Source organism: Paralichthys olivaceus, chromosome 14 (genome assembly GCF_024713975.1).
Source record: "Paralichthys olivaceus isolate ysfri-2021 chromosome 14, ASM2471397v2, whole genome shotgun sequence".
Taxonomy (NCBI): Eukaryota; Metazoa; Chordata; class Actinopteri; order Pleuronectiformes; family Paralichthyidae; genus Paralichthys; species Paralichthys olivaceus.
In genome coordinates this window covers 23,421,628-23,438,889 of record NC_091106.1, presented here as the reverse complement: position 1 = coordinate 23,438,889, position 17,262 = coordinate 23,421,628, and the positions used below count along the sequence as shown (strand labels likewise).

At 41.6% G+C, this 17,262-nt stretch overlaps 1 protein-coding gene and 1 long non-coding RNA gene across 4 annotated transcripts; both read right to left on the bottom strand.

Moving 5' to 3' along the window:
* Window positions 1-2,727: 2,727 nt before the first annotated feature.
* LOC109629264 (protein phosphatase 1 regulatory subunit 1C) lies at window positions 2,728-13,921 on the bottom strand. Of its 3 annotated transcripts, XM_069538712.1 has the most exons (6): window positions 13,629-13,840; window positions 12,172-12,229; window positions 10,190-10,227; window positions 9,237-9,291; window positions 6,245-6,451; window positions 5,328-5,654 (listed from the first exon to the last, which is right to left on the bottom strand). In XM_069538712.1, the coding sequence occupies exons 1-6, from the start codon at window positions 13,707-13,709 to the stop codon at window positions 5,599-5,601; spliced, it is 495 nt and encodes a 164-aa protein (XP_069394813.1). In that variant the 5' UTR covers window positions 13,710-13,840; the 3' UTR covers window positions 5,328-5,598. The 3 variants fall into 3 exon arrangements, with proteins under 3 accessions (XP_019942460.2, XP_069394813.1, XP_069394814.1); XM_020086901.2 differs by lacking the exons at window positions 5,328-5,654; window positions 6,245-6,451 and adding an exon at window positions 2,728-4,100 and having other exon boundaries at window positions 13,629-13,921; XM_069538713.1 differs by lacking the exon at window positions 5,328-5,654 and having other exon boundaries at window positions 5,702-6,451; window positions 13,629-13,862.
* A 2,038-nt stretch (window positions 13,922-15,959) lies between these two features.
* Window positions 15,960-17,112, bottom strand: LOC109629247 (uncharacterized). Its single transcript, XR_011246045.1, has 4 exons — window positions 17,017-17,112; window positions 16,601-16,646; window positions 16,436-16,509; window positions 15,960-16,095 (listed from the first exon to the last, which is right to left on the bottom strand). It is a non-coding gene; the product is annotated as an uncharacterized lncRNA (long non-coding RNA).
* Window positions 17,113-17,262: the final 150 nt, after the last annotated feature.

Below are 17,262 nucleotides of genomic sequence, written 5' to 3'. Positions count from 1 at the left end.
GAGACTGAGATAATCATGTTCTCACTTTTTAATTCTTCTCCAAGTGAGAAAACCAGGTTCTGTCTTTACAGGAGCTGAGAGGAACTTTACCGTCTGTGATAAGGTCAGTACTTCAGTCATCAGATAAAACAACATTTATGTCTGTCAAGGTTTTAAATTCTTCATTTGTTCATGAGCAGGTTCCATTGACCTGGTGGGAGCCGAGAAACAACTCTTTACATTTGTGAGCAGATCCTGACAAAAGCGAGGATCCAGTTTTTTTTTCTCTCTTTGTTCTAGTTTTGATTTGTCAGAGAATAATTCATGGATCTTGATGAGAAAGAATCACAGACATTCAAAAAAATTCAAAAGCTGGATGTTGAATAAAGTCTTTTATTTTAAGTAATTGCTGAAATGCTCCTGATAAAGTATTTCAGTTAAGAGCATCTGTCCGCAGGAGTTTGATGATGAGTTTTTTTCAGCACGTTATCGTGTTGATTGGAGCATTTAAAGAATTTTTAGATTTTATTTGTCTTGAAACCTGAAACCTTGAAGAGTCGTCCACTGCTCTAAATGATGGAATGATTTATATCTGAAAAGATGAAATAGAATTGTTTCATTTATCATTTTATCTCAGGATCATCCATCACATCCATCAGTGAAGTCACTCAGCTACATTACACGTGTACGACCTCTAGATGGCGCTGTAGCTTCATCCTAATCACTGGTCGTGACCATAGACTGTATTAAAAGTGTTGAGAGGAAAGATCCGTGAGTTTATATTAATTATCCATTTAATTCTCACTCATGTCTGTGGAATTCAAAGGCTAATGCACAATGCATTTCACTGTATATATTCTGTTTCAATTGTACAGATAATTAATATTATTTATACTTCCATGCTCTTATATTGCATCTTTACTTAATTATTACTTTTACCAATGTGTATTTTTTAAATTCCTGTTATTACTGAATTACTCATTTTATATTTTCTTAGCAGCAGTAATTGATTATCAAGATCAATGATGAAAATAAAGTATTAAGTATAGTACATGTAGTTTAATGTAAAATCATTCAGGTTCATGAATAATACTTTTGTTGGTCGTTATTAATATTTAAATATATTTAAATGAAAGTGTTTCTAAAATGTGGTGTTTTCATGGCGGAACTAATGTTTCGGTGACAGTTTCGTTGGGGATGATTATCAGTGACGCACTGATCGCCTACCTGCCGTCAGACAGGAAGTTATTTAGTGACGTCAGTGACGCTTCGTCTGTAAGAAACGTGGAAACTCGCTCAGGTGAACTTCGACGCGTTTCTCTGAACCACGAGGTGAGAAGGTTCTGTTAGCAGCAGGTGTGCTAACGAGGCTAACACGTGTTAGCAGGCTTCACACCTGTTCAGTCATGGTTCAAGTTTAATTATCTTCAAGTTTAATATCGAGTGTTCTTTCTATGCGTCGTGTTGAAGTGAAGTTTGTGTTGAATGTTTCCGTGAGAACGCTCTCATTGTACTGTAGTACTAAAGAGTCACTTAGTGTTTTTCCACGTACTCGTGTAGTTTTCACGACTTGTTTAAAGGTTCAGTGTGTAGAATGTAGTGACATCTAGTGGTGAAGTGTGGTGAACTGCCCCCTCCCCCCCCCCCCAAAAAAAAACATGAAGTAGAATCTGTGGAAACCTTCAGGCGTTCAAAAAACTCTAAAGATGTTTAGTTTGTCCGGTCTAAGCTACTTTGAAAAAAACATGGTGGCCTCCGTAGAGAGGACCCGCTCCTGATGTCAATATAAAGTATTTAAATATAAAGTATGTTGATATAAAGTATGTCGATATAAAGTATTTAAATATAAAGTATGTTGATATAAAGTATTTAAATATAAAGAGGGTGAGGAACACAACACTTACAGCTCAGGTGAAAACATCACCAGGATTATTTTATATTCACTTTCTGCCGATAGATTCTTTCACCTGAATCTTCCTCATTGAACCTTTAACAGCAGATAAACTCCAGTAACAGAGTGAACATCTTGTTTATCGTGTGTGAACTCAGAGGAATCACTGACTTATTAGACTCAGATGATCTGATCCGTCAAAACTTCTGTTTGTTCCGTCAAACGAAGCCTGAGATGAAACACGTTTTCACTCTTTAATTAAAATGTGGTTGTTCAGTGTTGAACTGCTGCCATGTTACGTTTGCACAGACTTTCATACAGTCCAGTTAAAGTGTCTTATAGATCTGGAGATATAGAGCTGCAGAGTTTCCTCGGACTCGACGAGAGTTAAATGTATAAAACTAAGTAAAGTAAAAACAGTAACAGTGTTTGACCACAAGGTGTCAGGAAAGAGCCAGAGTACCCGGCTCGATCGTCACAAATCCTTTTAATAAATGTATAAATAAATGTAAAACCGGGATTAGAACAGAATAAACTAAATAGACTGATTGATGTGCATTTGAATATTCTTGTGCGTTTGATTTTCTTCATCCTGAGTGTTAGTACGGCCGGTCGCAAACTTTCCAGATTTTACGTCTGAAATGGTCGTAAAGAGGAAGACGAGGAAGACGAGGAGAGAACTCCAGGTCTGGATTCTGAGCCTGAACTCTCTGATGCTGTCGACCTCGTTCCACAGGATCAAGCTTGTGGGTGAGTCTTGGAATCCAGCTCTCCTGCATGAAGACTCATTTGACACACAAAGGCCACCAGGGGGATCCCTAAGAAAACACTTACGCTGCAATGAAGAAGTCGTGAAGTTAAATTATATCAGAGGTTTAATATCCTGATGTTTATTGTGTAGAAAATCCATACGTGACATTTTATTGCTGTTAGTGATAGAAAATAAATCACAAAGTGAATATACAGAAGATTAAAAAGACAAAATGTCTCCTCATCAGTTCATCATCCTGTAAATTCAATGATTCATTCTGAATGAAATCCGTTTGACATCGAATCCAGTTCATTAAACAGGAGTCAAACCTGCGCTGCTCAACTCTCATGTTTTTAACACAGATTTATTTCATATAGAAGAAAACTGCTCAGTGAAAAATAAACTGCACACTCACGATAATGTTCTATCGTCATCAAATAAAACATTTCCCCCAAAACACAAGCAACTGATAAACATGAAGAAAACTCAAAGACATGAACGATGTGAAAATATTAAAGTTATTGCTTCATGTTTTCAGTTTTATCTAAGTTTGATGTATTTTACAGGCGTTTGGTGTCGAGCATCTTTAAATGTGTGAGGTCACGTGACTTGAACAGATCAGACTTCGACACGTTTGTCGAGTTACTTTTAGAGAAAGAATCAGAACGAGGATAACCAGCAACAAATTTCAAACAAAAACTGAAAAAGTGAGAAGTTTTCTTTAGTTGCAGCTTCTGCGATGAGTCAGTTTGATGCTCGATGGTCTTTTCAAACTGAATATTTCTTTGGGTTTGGGACAAAACAAAACAGTGATTGGTGGATTAATGGAATATGACAATAATTAATAGAGTAAGTCTGCATGATTTCTCTTTTTATAAACTGACGCCGTTAAGATTTTAGTTTTTCTAGTAAATTGATGTTTATGGTGACAAAGTGACTGTTAACTCATTTATGTTATTAATTAGAACAAAGATAAAACTAAAATAATTTTCACAGTAGTTTTTCTCTGTGAATTTGAAATGAACAAAATGAACGTGGTGGAGTTTTGTGCTTCACAGCATTAGAACAAGTTACGGCGAGTTTCCCGCCGAACGCGTTAAAATGTCAATGAGTTATTGATCCGTCGTGATTTTTTATCTCTTATCTGTTTAACTTCCACCTTGAACCAGCTCAAACAAAGTCAAGCGTCAAAGTGGATTGAGTTTGTGTGAATGTGCTGAGTCATGTCCGCTCTGTTTTCTCTTTCTCACGGTTTCGACTGATCCTGATCTGCTCTGATTAAAACTTCTCAGAATCGACTCTCCACTGAAAATCAAAGTCCTGTCGTGTCGTCGCTGAACTCGAGGTGAAGCCAGAGTCCGTCTGTTGGTTCGTTCTCAGTAACGGAGATAAATTCTTCTTCTTCTTCTTTTCTGGGTCAGTCGTCCTGAGGGATGTTCCCCTCCTCATCCTCCTCAGGTACCGAAGTTTCCAGTTTCCCTGCACAAACACAAACACGACTTCAATTTAAAATAGAAAAATTATAATGACAATTAAAATGTCTTTAGCCCACATGGCTGCACGAGACCAGACTGACCCTTAAAGAACTTTTGGAGGTTCATCACTTTACCTCCAGGAAAAAGTCTCTGAGAACAGAATTATTAAAACTTTTATTTTGTCACATTTAAGCTTTTCACACTTGTGCAATAATATATTTAATTTACTATTTTGGTTTGATACCTGCCATTAAAAGTCCCATTTACTCATTCAAAATCTAAATATCCCGATAAATACCAAACAAATCAAACATTGAAACGCATAAAAACCATCATTAATCACAGTTATCCCCTGAAATTAAACTGGAATAAAACTGTGACAGTTTGGCAGAAAAGCCTGAACATCCTGTCCCTTAATAAATCGTTTAAATGTCCTGCTGCAGGTCAAACGCAGCATCAACAGGAAATACCTGCTGAAGCCTCGAAGAACAAAAACCTGAACCACAGTAAATCTGTCTATCGCAGAAAAACAGAACTGAGGTATTGATGGAGGAGAAGTGGGACACAGGTCTGAAGAGAAAACGTTTCCACATCGTCAGTGGAAACATTTAGTCTCTGAGGTTGTGATTAAAACTCAAGTGAACAAAATAACAAGATCCATTAATAATAATTTTCTATTAGATTTGTCCTGCAGATTAAAACTGAAGAATGTGAAAACCATCGTCAGCATAAACGATTCACACAATCTCAATTAACATCAAACCTTTTGTGTTTCAGATTAAAAATAATGTTCTGAAAACCAAAATATTTCAATATTTGAATCAGGTCATTTCCTTTTTATTTTTTTAAGGTTCTTCTGGAGCTTTATTGATCGGACAGATTCCAAGAGTGAAAAAGGGAGAGAGAGACGTGCAGCTAACTGACGGGTCGGAATCAAACCTGTGGCTGCTGCAGGAGGACACACGCCTCAGTACAAGATTAACCAGGTGAGCTATCGGGCATGATGTCATTGTCTGACTTCTTCATGACGTCACTCGACTTCATATGATGGAGAATCAATTCTTGAACTTGTTTTTCAAACGACTCACATCTGACTCATTAACTTTACCAGGAGCTCAGAAACAACACACACACACACACACACACACACACACACACACACACACACACACACACACACACACACACACACACACACACACACACAGGGTAATAACACTCAGACTTTCAGTAAACGTTCCAATATATTACATTTTATTCACAGCCGTTTCTACACAAGCAGAACTTCACCTTCAGTATTTAGATTTCCACTGGTTCTGAACACTTAACCTGTGTGTGTGTGTGTGTGTGTGTGTGTGTGTGTGTGTGTGTGTGTGTGTGTGTGTGTGTGTGTGGATGTGCCTGAGAGAAGCAGCGAGTTAAATATGATCTGATGAACAGCGGCAGGTGAAGGAGGAGGAGGAGGAGGTCGGTTATGGATGAAGGATAGGAAGTAGAGGTGGCTATCGGGAAACAGAGTCAGGACTGGACGCTTCCTGTTTGTGGTCACATGACAAATCTGAGAGAGGCAGATGATAGAAGAGTGAAAGATCATGAGGAGGAGAAAAGAGAGAGAGGAGTTAGTGGTGTTAAAGAACAGTGAGGTATTAGTAACAGACAGTGTGTGTGTGTGTGTGTGAGTGTGTGTCAGTCAGTGTGTTTCTTTGTTTGTTACTTTGTCGTGTTGAGCGAACGCAACACAAAAAGCTCAAAGCTGCACTCGTCGACAAACATGAAAACACGCCAGCAGACACCTGCTGTGGTCACAGATCGCAGCTGATGAAGACACAGGAAGGAAATACGGAACACGTGAGAGCAGCATTTCCTTCCTGATAAAAAGATCATGTTCATCTAATCAGCATCGATCTTTGTCGACAGGCGTCCACTGATTAGAACACGGATATTTCAGTTTTCAACCATTTATCGTCAGATTGTATTTTTGTTTTAATTCCGTGCAGAAGCCTTTTATTTCTTTTATTTTGAAGATTCTTGATCCAAACGTTTTTCTACGACCGGTGAGAACAAACTTCAGTTGTAGAAACAAATTCATGTTATCTTTGCGTCCGCTGCAGCTCAACGTGTGTTTGTGTCTAAAGTTAAAGCGTTTACCCCCTAAACTGTTGCTCGCTGCCTCTCCTCTCTCCTGATTGGCTAACGGCAGGCTCGCCTCGTTCCCGTTGGCTTCCTCTGGCCCGTTGTGATTGGCCCACAGAGGAGCGGCGGCATAGAGCTGCGCTGTGATTGGGCTCAGCTGGCCTCCGTCCGTCTCACTCAGCCCCGCCCCCAGAAGATGTTGCTCCACCCCCAGCTGAAGCTCTGAGGATAGAAGAGCACCTCTAGTGGAGAGACGCTTCAACTACAGGCATGTTGCAACAAAGAGGGGGGGGGGGGGATTAAACCGAGACTTAAAAATCAAAACTAAGATTTAAAAAAAGGAAAAAGAAATAAAATAATTTAAACTTAAGGAGAAATTTAGTCGATGAAAAGATTTTAAAGAACTTAAATATTCAGCTCAGCAGCCACGAGTGTTCATCTCACTTCCTCAAGTTTACAGAAGTTTTGCTGATTTACTGCACAAGGATTCAACTCCGTCAAATTCCAAACTAAACCCGATGTGATCTAAACTCTCTCACCTCAAACGTATAAACTCCTCCTGAGTTACATTCGGTTAGACATCTGAAATCCTGAGTCATGAGGCAGCCGAGGCTAAATATCGACTTACGATCAGAATTTAAAGTCGTAACAAGTCTAATAAAAACTGCATTTTAGCTTCGACATGAAAAACAGAATCAAACGCTGTGAAAACCTCCGCGTGAGAATAAAACCTCTTCAGATACAAACAGAGACTCATTTTTCCTGATCCCACAGAATTTAAAATGCTCACTGAGCTGGAATCAGGACGATTATTCAATCAGTCGGTTCCTGTGTAGAGAGGTTTATGAGAGCGCACACACACACACACACACACACACACACACACAATCAATAAAAAGAAAAGCTTTTACAGTCTCCACTTCCCGGAACCGGCTCCGTGCTGCACTCAGCTCTGCACCATTATGTTTTTCTTTCTTTCTTCCCTTTTCTTTTTCCTCACACTGACGAAAACACAAAACTTTCATGGAGACATATTTCAGCTCAAAAAGACAATCATCGCTTCGCCTTCGTCCTAATCAGCAAGTTAATGTAGGGCGTGTCCAGATCTACCTGGTTTAACGCTGGGGAGATAAAAGTTCTCTGCAGCAGCTGCACGGTTCGAAAGGTCTTCACTTAGTCTATTAATTAATCATGGCTTTGATTTATGGTGATCGTGCAATAAATGAAAGGGCTGCGTCCAGTTCCCTTTCAAAGGCAGGTGCACTTGCAAATTGGTGAATTACAATGGAAGAACTTCAAGCCGTAATACCACAGATCACATGATCGCTGCCGTCTCAGTGGAGTCAGAGTCCGGCTGTAGTTGTGAGGGATGTGGTCGTGGCGTCGCCGACCTGCTGATACACACATTTACCAACTGTGGGCCGGTGTCACGATGTTTCACCCTTTATAACTAATCACAGCCAAACTTTGCAGAATCCTCAAACTTTTTTTTTGATGGTCAGTTGCTTTTCGCTACCTCCAACAATACACGTGACCAACGCGCCAACGACCATAACCTGACGACCACAACCTGACGACCACGTGGGTCTGAAACCAGCGACGACACTTTGCTTCTCTGCTGTTTTTGTTTTGCTGCAGCAGCTTCACTCTGAGCTCATCGCTGTTTCAGAAGCTCTTCAACTGTTTTATAAATTATTCAGCACGAGTGAGGATTAAAAAAAAATGAAGACAACAACATCAAGTGTTCGAGACATAAAGTCCATCAGACAGCTGATCCGTGTTTGCCCTGAAGACGTTTTCAAAACAACAACATCTCAATGATTCTTAAACTCAGCTGTTTGTCCTCAGCGACTCTTCAGGCTGAAGCTCTATCACATTTTTAAAACGAGCACTTTATTAGGAACCTTTACTCAAGCGTGTTTATCCAATCAGCCAATCACGTGGCAGCAGGTCAGCGTGATATTATGACTTCATTCTCGAAATCTCAGGTTTTATTCTTCAACAGCCTGTTTCTTTATGATTCGTTGATAAAAATAAAACGTGTTCCTGGTCTTATGTTTGTGAAACTGCAGCAGAGTCTTTTGATATTTGATTTGAAGTCTTTTATTAAGAAAATCTCAGATCTTGGTTCTGATCAGGCTGAAGTGCTGTAACACAGTGAGCTGCACGATGTCACTGTGAATCAATAAAGACATTTTGAGCTTTATCACAGTTTGTAACCCATGACAAGTAACCACAGCCCCCTCCCCCCCTCCGTCCCTCTGCCAGATGTGCCGACATGAGACTGAAAAACAAAACCAAAGACTTGAGACCAAAACCAGGACAAAGAAAACAGAAGAGGGGGTGAAACCAGAAACAGAGAGAGACGGTCGTCGTGTTGTAAAACAAAAACACAACGTCCACACTGAAAGCAAACACACAGAGAAACTGAGGAGACGCTGTGGACACAGCTGCGACAGATGTTCAAGAACACACCAGCAGAACGTCCACTGACGTGAAGTTCTCCCAGAGGAGCACACGTGGAAAACATGCAGTTTGTTGGAAATTCAATATCATTTTCTAAATTCTAAAAACTTCTCTCAGCTCAACTCTGTGTTTGTCTGTTACGCAAAAACTTCTCAACCAGTTTCCATGAAATGTTGTGGAGGGGCGGAGCATGAAGGAGAAAGGTCGAGAACCAATCCATTAACTTTATGAGGGAGCGATTTGGTGCAGATGAAAACTAGAAGACTGCTCACAGAGCAGAACTTTTCAATTCACCGGATTTTTATCAAGATCGATGAATGAAAATGTTTCACAACGTTTAAAAAAAGTAAAAAGAAAACTCCTGGCTCCGCCCCCATAACAACCAGACGAAGACAGAATTAAAATAATCTGCGTTTCAGCTCCGAAACGTTTCTGTGACTTTTTAAGACTGAAACACTGGAGGTGTTGATTTGTTCTCTCTGGACGGACACTGTGGACGCTCTGCAGCATCATGGGAAAGTGAGAAGTGTCCCGTGTTTACCTTTCATGGTGGGCGGGGCGAAGGTGCTCTGCTTCCTCTGGGACGAATCTGAATCCTGCAGAGCAGAAGAAGAAATCTAATTATAACAGCAGAGGAAGAAATGAGCGGATTCTAGAAAGATGAATTAAACACAATAACAACAACACAACAATGTTGAGGAGACGAGTTAGAAAAACTGAGTGAGTGAACGTGCTCTGATCTGAGGCTCATGATGAAATGTTCACATCCCGCAGGTCGGGACAGGAAGTTCTTCATAATCTTATTATGAAGAAACAACACGGACTCAGTTCATCTGCTGGAGCTTCAAACCACAGACGCTCTGGAACTTAAAGGTCAAACACAGTCAGGACGACTGAATAAACTTTAAATTTAGACTTTATAACTTTATATTTAGACTTTATAACTTTATATTAAGACTTTAAACTTTATATTTAGATTTCAAACTTTATATTTAGACTTTATAACTTTATATTAAGACTTTAAACTTTATATTTAGACTTTATAACTTATATTTAGACTTTAAAACTTTATATTTAGATTTTAAACTTTATATTTAGACTTTAAACTTTATATTTAGACTTGATAACTATATTTAGACTTTAAACTTTATATTTAGACTTTAAACTTTATATTTAGAGTTTAAACTTTACATTTCGACTTTAAACTTTATAACTTTATATTTAGAGTTTAAACTTTATAACTTTATGCTGAACTGATGGATTGAAGGTAAACATGAGACGTCAAAGTGAAAAGTTAAACCACTGTTCCCTTTAAGTTCATCATTTTTAGTTGTGATGTTTGTTCTGTGGCCGGAGACATTAGTTTTTCACGACGTCCATCTGTCCGTCTCAGTCTCGTGAACACAGAAGCTGTGTCTTGATTCATGAGGTTTGACTTCTCGTGCGTTGTCTCCATTTCTCCCTGGTCTGAACTGACGTCCGCACTTTACAAACCTGTGTCTCTCCGCTGGCGTTGTTCTGATCTCCGACATCTGCAGGAAAGACGAGACAGCAGCAGTGAGCGATTTCTGTTTCTACCCATTTGTCAGGAGTTCATCTTTAAAACGTCTGACACGTCCACATTTTTTATTCTGTGACAGATTCTTTTTTCAGCCTGAGATTCATGAATCACAAACGGCGTCCGTTGCTCAAACGCGTCAGCTCGTCCAAACAGACCACAGCGGTCAGGTTGGGTCGTCATCGTTTCCTCTGCGGCCTGAAGCGACGCTGTGATCGTGTCGGGAACAAACGACTGGAAAATGATTTCCATGTGATCAGGAGAGGGAACGTGCAGATTTTAAATAGTAGATGAAGTTTGAAGGTGGATTTCCTGGAACTGAACAATAACGTCTTTAACACCTGCAGGTGATAAGTGTGTGTGTGTGTGTGTGTGTGTGTGTGTGTGTGTGTGTGTGTGTGTGTGTGTGTGTGTGTGTGTGTGTGTGTGTGTGTGTGTGTGTGTGTGTGTGTGTTCATGATGACGAAGGACTGTTGTATAGCTCCTTCATGTGTTTTTAATAGTTCTCAGACATCGATGGAAACTCTACCAACACACACACACACACACACACACACACACACCCCCTCCCCCGCTCGTCAGTGGTCAGGTTGGATAATGGATCATTGTAGTTTCCTCTTGTGGTTCGAAGCTTCACTGGGATCGTGTTAATTTGTTTGTCTGTCTGAAGTGAGGACGAGTCAAAGCTGATGCAGAAATGTTTTAATCACTTTCTGTGACATCGTGACACAAGACGTTCTCTCGCAGACTTCCCAGAAATTAATTCACGGATCTGAACGAAAGGCCTCAGTGGAGGGGTGAGCTCGTGTGTTTGTGTGTTTGTGTGTTTGTTTGTGTGGAGTCTCGTGACCCGAAGAAGAACCATTACATTTCGGAGCAAATCCTGATAAACAGATTGGACGTGGTGGAGGTCTGTGAACTTCAAGCTCCATTTGGTTTGGTTCGATTTAATGGGATTTGTTGACAACAAGAACATTGAAGACAATCAGACTTATTTAAAAATGAATGAAATGTAAATGAACTGAGTTTGGTTCCACGTTTCTTCCAGCTCAGTGCCGATGTGTTGGTTTTTTCAGTTCTTTGAGCTCGAGGGTTTTTCCATCTTGTTTCTTTAACAAACTCCAAACAGGATTGTTCAGACGCCGCCAGTGGAAGTCAGTGAAAATCCTACATAACGTAATGTCCTTTAAAACTCTGAGAAAATATGGGCATTTATAAAAAAACACGTATTTTCTGTATAATGCTGAAAACTGAGGCGTTAGACTTGTTATCGTGATGAGGCTGAGAGCGCTCTGTGTGTTTGTGCAGCTGTCGGCTGGATCCCGTCACTCTCACTGTGCTCGAGGAATTATGAAAGAAAATCTGTGAACTTCTGAAGAAGATCGAGCTCAGGGCAAGAGACGACAAGAGTTCAGTCTCAATCCAGATCTGCAGCGTCCACACAGACGTTCTGACCAGGAAACAACGGTCGCATGGATTCTTTGGTCAAATTAAAGATTTATCAGTTTGTCGTGTTTAAATTCTCAGTCTGTGATTTCACAGAGAATTAGATCAAATCTGTCAGAGGTCGCAACAACATGTTGGAACCAGACCCACAGAGCTGAGCTCACAGAATGGAATCAGGCCGATTATTCAATCAGTCGGTGGGGGGATTTATGAAACACACACACACACACACACACACACACACACACACTCTCTCACACACTCTCACACACTCTCACACACTTGAGGCCTCCATCAGTTCAGTCTGAACACTGGGATCACTTTACAAAAAGCTGCAGCACAAATCTAATAAAGGTTCCATTATAGTCGCTGCTTTGCAGTTCTACCTCCCCCCCTCCCCCCACATCTACTCCACTCACCCACTCTCTCCTCCCCCCCTCTCTCTGTGTCTCTCTCTCTCTCTCTCTCTCACCTGTGCCAGGTTGTCTGTAGATCTGCAGAGTCGCAGGAGTCGGTCGTCTGCGGCGGATCTGAGGTGAACACACACAAACACATTTTTCTAATTTGTCTTTCTTTGAGTGATTATCAGAATTAAAAAGAATCTCCTGGTGCTCAGTAAGAGTTCCTCCAGTGTGAAAGATGTAATGAGGCTTTAAAAACACAATGAGTCACGGAGCTTTCTTAAAACAAAACTCCTGAACCTGATTCTCACACAATGAAAACACAAAATCAGACTCACTCTTTAATTTGTGGAGTATTTCTGTCTGCACACTTCAGCCGTTAAGAGTTAAGTTCATTATCTCAAACGGATCTTTGAAGATATAAATTCCCACTTAGAGCTTCAGTCATTCAAATACTGTTAATGGCAGAAATAAAAACACACGGCTTGATGTTAAAATGAAAAACACGACCTTTCACCGATCAACTGGTCAAAGATAATAACTGCTCAACCTCAGGGTTTAACCATCTGTAGTTTAAAGATAAGGACTCTCAGCTCCTGCTCGGAGGAATGTAAATGTTCAGTGCATCCTGGACGAGCGACTGGAGGTTCATGAGATCGTAAAAACTCGTCGCTGAGATGTATCTTTGACTCCTGGAGACGGTTTCCAACACAGAGACCCTCCAAACACACACACACACACACACACACACTGAGGGGCCCTAATCTGTCACTGTTCATCTACCAGCTTCCTTAAAAACGAACGACTTCCTGTCTCCAGTGACTAAACACCTCGTAAAGACGTCAGCGAGTTAAACGGCAGAAAAACTGTCAGAGAAGCTTCTGTTTCCTTTTAGCTGCCGTTCACTGCTCGTTGTAAACAGACCTCTGGTGTTCACGTCGCTCTACCTGACTTCTCCACCTTTACTCGTGAACGCTCGCTCTGTTTGTCACGTCCTGGGCTTTCCCACAATGCCTCTCTGCACACCCTCAGAGATTGGGCGTAAACTGGCAATCAGCCGCAGCTCATCCGTGACGGCAGTGGGTGTAACGTACGTACATGTCCCCGTCACATTTACATCATCAGCTGCTGCTAACGTAAACACGGAAACAGCACATGAATAAAAACATTAGAAAAACACGTCTGACGAGGGAAACGTTCTCTGAGAAGTTTGATCGTGGAGGAAATATCTGAGAAATGCAGAATAGAAACAGTTTTACAGTTTATTTTATTTCTTGATTCTCACTCAAACGTGGAAATAAGACAAAACAAACGTGCAGAAGACACAAAACACCTCGAAGTGTCTCACACACTGCAGCTGTAACACGTCCAATACACACAAACACCCGTTTCCATCAGAATTACACACACATGCAGCTCTGCACCCACACACTGTAAATTCCTCACAGGATCAGGGATAGTGGCCCCATTCAGCCGCACAACACACAACACAGACACACAACACAGGGACACACACACACGCACTCACATGTTCGGCGGCCTGTGGGTCCAGCTGTCCCTGCAGAGGAGGCGCAGCAAACTGGATCTTCTTCGGACTGCTGGGCTCCATTATCACTGACTGAGAGGTAGAAAGAAAGACAGACGGAAAGAGAGAGAGAGTGTGTGTGTTTGTGTGTGTGTTTGTGGAGGAGGGAGGGAGGGAGCAGAGAGAGAGGGAGTGGTCTCCTCTCGGCTGCTGGGGTCCATTATCACTAATTGACAGACCGAGAGAGCGACAGAGAAAAGAAGCTCAGTTATTGCAGCATTTTACAAAACACTTGTGAAACAATGTCGGAAAAGAGAAGTGACGTTTTTACAGCGTGAAGATAAATAAAGATAAAAGAGTTCACGTCCGCAGCTCTGACACTTTCAGGACTTTCACAGATTGAACCTGTTTCTGGATATTTGATTTAAATACTCGTCTTCATGATACAAATTATTCTGATGATATTCACGTTTTGTTTTGTGGCGCACATTCATCGAGTGAGTCCGTCCGTCCCCGTCGTAAATAAAGATGGACGACATGACAGCTGCAGTGTAGGTCACATGGGGCGGCCTCCCCCGTGTTAGCAGGTGGGACATGGGCCGAACCACAAAGTCAAATAAATGTATTTATTCATTGAACGATAAAGTGATGATTCAGTTCAGACAGGAAACGTTTGTGCTCTGGTGTCGCTGACTTGAGATCAGCTGAGACTCATTGGATGAAATCATCATCGGAGCAGAAAACAGCAGCTTCTCAATTCACATCATACGAGAATTAATAATAAATAATATGAAATACAATAATGAGACGTGTCATCTGAAGCAGGAACCTTCAGGCAGGAATTTAAAACTGTGTGTGTGTGTGTGTTGTTGGCAGTCTCAGTGGAAACACTTTGTCTCAGTGGAGACATCTGGAGAGACTTACTGGCTACTGTAGGTGGAACAAACATCACACAAAGAGCCTCTTGTGTGTGTGAGTGTTTGTGTGTGTGAGTGTGTGTTTGGAAACTCAACGTGAGACAGAACGTCCCAACAAACACCTGCACTTTACACGTATACTGTCAAAGTCCTTCAGCTGCACTGGATGAAGTACTTTCATTTGAATCGTTAAAAACTTGATAAGACAACGGGACGTGTCGCAGTAAAGAAACAGAGACCGTGTCTCTCATCTTAACTCCATAAATTCACACAGTAATGTTTTTAGGTTTTCACTGAACTTGTTTTCAGACGTAAAAAAAAAAAGTGCTTCTGTAAAATCTGAGCGATAAAAAAACACTGAAACCCTGAAAACACGAAATACACGTCAGAAAATGTGTCTTCATTGAATTTGGTTCCTCGTCCCTGGGGACAGAAGTGAGGACTCTGTCTGACGGCGTGGACTCGTTGTTCGATGCTGAATCAGACGTTTCCTGATGGATACGAATCCAAAGTTACAAGATTCAATCAGAAAACATTCATCGTTAGTTTCGTCTCTTGAAATAATTCAACAACACCTGTTTCCTTTCTGCATTTTTAATCAGAGACACAATTAGAATATTTCCAGCACGACAACACAGGACGATCATCTACACACACGTGTCCCGATCTCGGACACTCGAGGTCCTGGACTCTGTCACGGCTGCACGGTCTGACTCAGCTGGTTATTGGCTGCAGTGCGTGTTCGGAGGGTGCGCGTGGCGACAGCGCCAACATGGCTGCGGAGTGAGAGCGTGCAGATGTGTGTGTGGTGGGTTTGGTGCCCACAGGGGCGTGCACAGTGTCGGGGGGCGTGTGTGTGAGGGAGGTGGTGACCTTTGACCCTGAGCTGAGAGCTGTCGAGGTTTTGGTCGTTGTTGTTGATGATGATGATGTTGCTGTACTGTTGGTTGTGACCTCCGTTGCCATGGTAACATCATCTGCTGGCATTGAGGCGGTTGTTGAGGCATCAGCCTGTTGATGCTTCCTCCTCCTCTTCCTCCTCCTCCTCCTCCTCCTCCTCCTCCTCCTCTTCCTCTGTAACTCTCCTGTGTTTCCTCCTCCTCTCCCTCAGGTCTGCGTTGCCGGATGCTGAAGAACGTTTCGTCATCGCCACGGTTCTGAGGGAACACCTGCAGGTGGAGGGTGGAGACGACCTGAGGGGGGCGAGGCAGGAAGGAGAGAGGGATGAGGTGAGGAGTCAGGGAGGAAGGCTTGTTCTTCTCCTCCCGCCTGTTTGACGTCTCTCCCGTCTCGTCTACGTCCTCTCCTCCTCCTCCTCCTCCTCTGGATTCAACCTCAGCAGCGTCTCCACTCCTCTCGGGTTCAGGCGTCTCGTTCCTGGAGCTGCTGCTGGAGCTGGAGTCCGTCTCCGACTCGTCGTCCACCTCTGGACCGGAGTCTTCGGCCGAGGAGCTGGACTCGCCGTGGTCCCCGCGCCAAGTCACGGAGCTGGACTTGATGTTGTAGCAGGCGGCGCAGCGAGACAGACTGAGGTGTTCAGGACCGGGTCTGGACTGAAGACAGAGATGAGTACAGACGCTGTTTATCAGAACTCTGTGTCTTTCATTTAAACCGTTTCAAGTTCTAGCTTCAGTTTACAGGACATTTAGAGTAAAACTCTGAATATGAAGTAGTTTTGTGAAGTAAATATTATATAAAACAAAGCAATTATTATTTAAAAAACAATAAATGATGTAAAAAACATGCTATACACATATTATATTTAAATTAATAACTTGTATCTGATATAATCATATATTCAGTTTGATTATTTCAATGTTTAACTCTTGATTATCGAGAGAACAGAGTTTTAGAAAAGCTGCGGTGTCTCATGAGATCGTGATGAACCGTTACCTGCAGCGTGGTTCTGTCTGCAGACTGATCGTCAGTCGAGCCTCTGGACTCGGACATGAGTCCCGTAGTTTCTTCTGTTCACACAGAACAATCATTTGTATTCGTCCCTCAGGACTCGGTGGGTGTTAGTTTATGTAAGTTATTGGTTTATTGATTCAGACTCACCAGCTCTGTTACTGAGAGGAACACAAAGTTAGAGCAGCTTCTTCTTCTTCAGACACAGGACGAAATCCAGCACGGAGCAATAAATAAAACAAAAACACGATTCAGTTGTTTTGCAGGATTAACTGAGAGGGTTTGAGTTTCTCATCTGAAAGGTTGAACCGACAATATGAAGAAATCACCAGCGAGAAGTCGACTGCACCTGAACCTCGACCAGAGACACAACGAGGTAAAAACTTCATTCATTGATAATAGAATGTATAATTTAGAATAACTTCCTGTTTAAACAGTTTTATCTTTACATCAGGTTAAATACAGAAACACGTATTCACTTTGCACAATATGCTCATAATTCAAAATATAACAATCTTCTTGTTTTAAAGATTTTAAATTATGTCCGTTTAAAAAAACATACATACTTATTCTTTCACGTTCTCGTCCTCAGCTCCAGGACGTGGTCGGACTCTTGGAAAATCGGGATTCAGGAGTGTGTCTCTCCTTTACGTAAGTTCTCTTTAAAACTCACACACACTCTCACACACACACACTCTCTCACACACACACACACACACCCTCCCTCTGTAAACACACTCCAGGATCATGCTCCCGGCTCTTTGACTAACTGACACCTGTTGAATCAGTGATTATATTTCATTTATTGTACT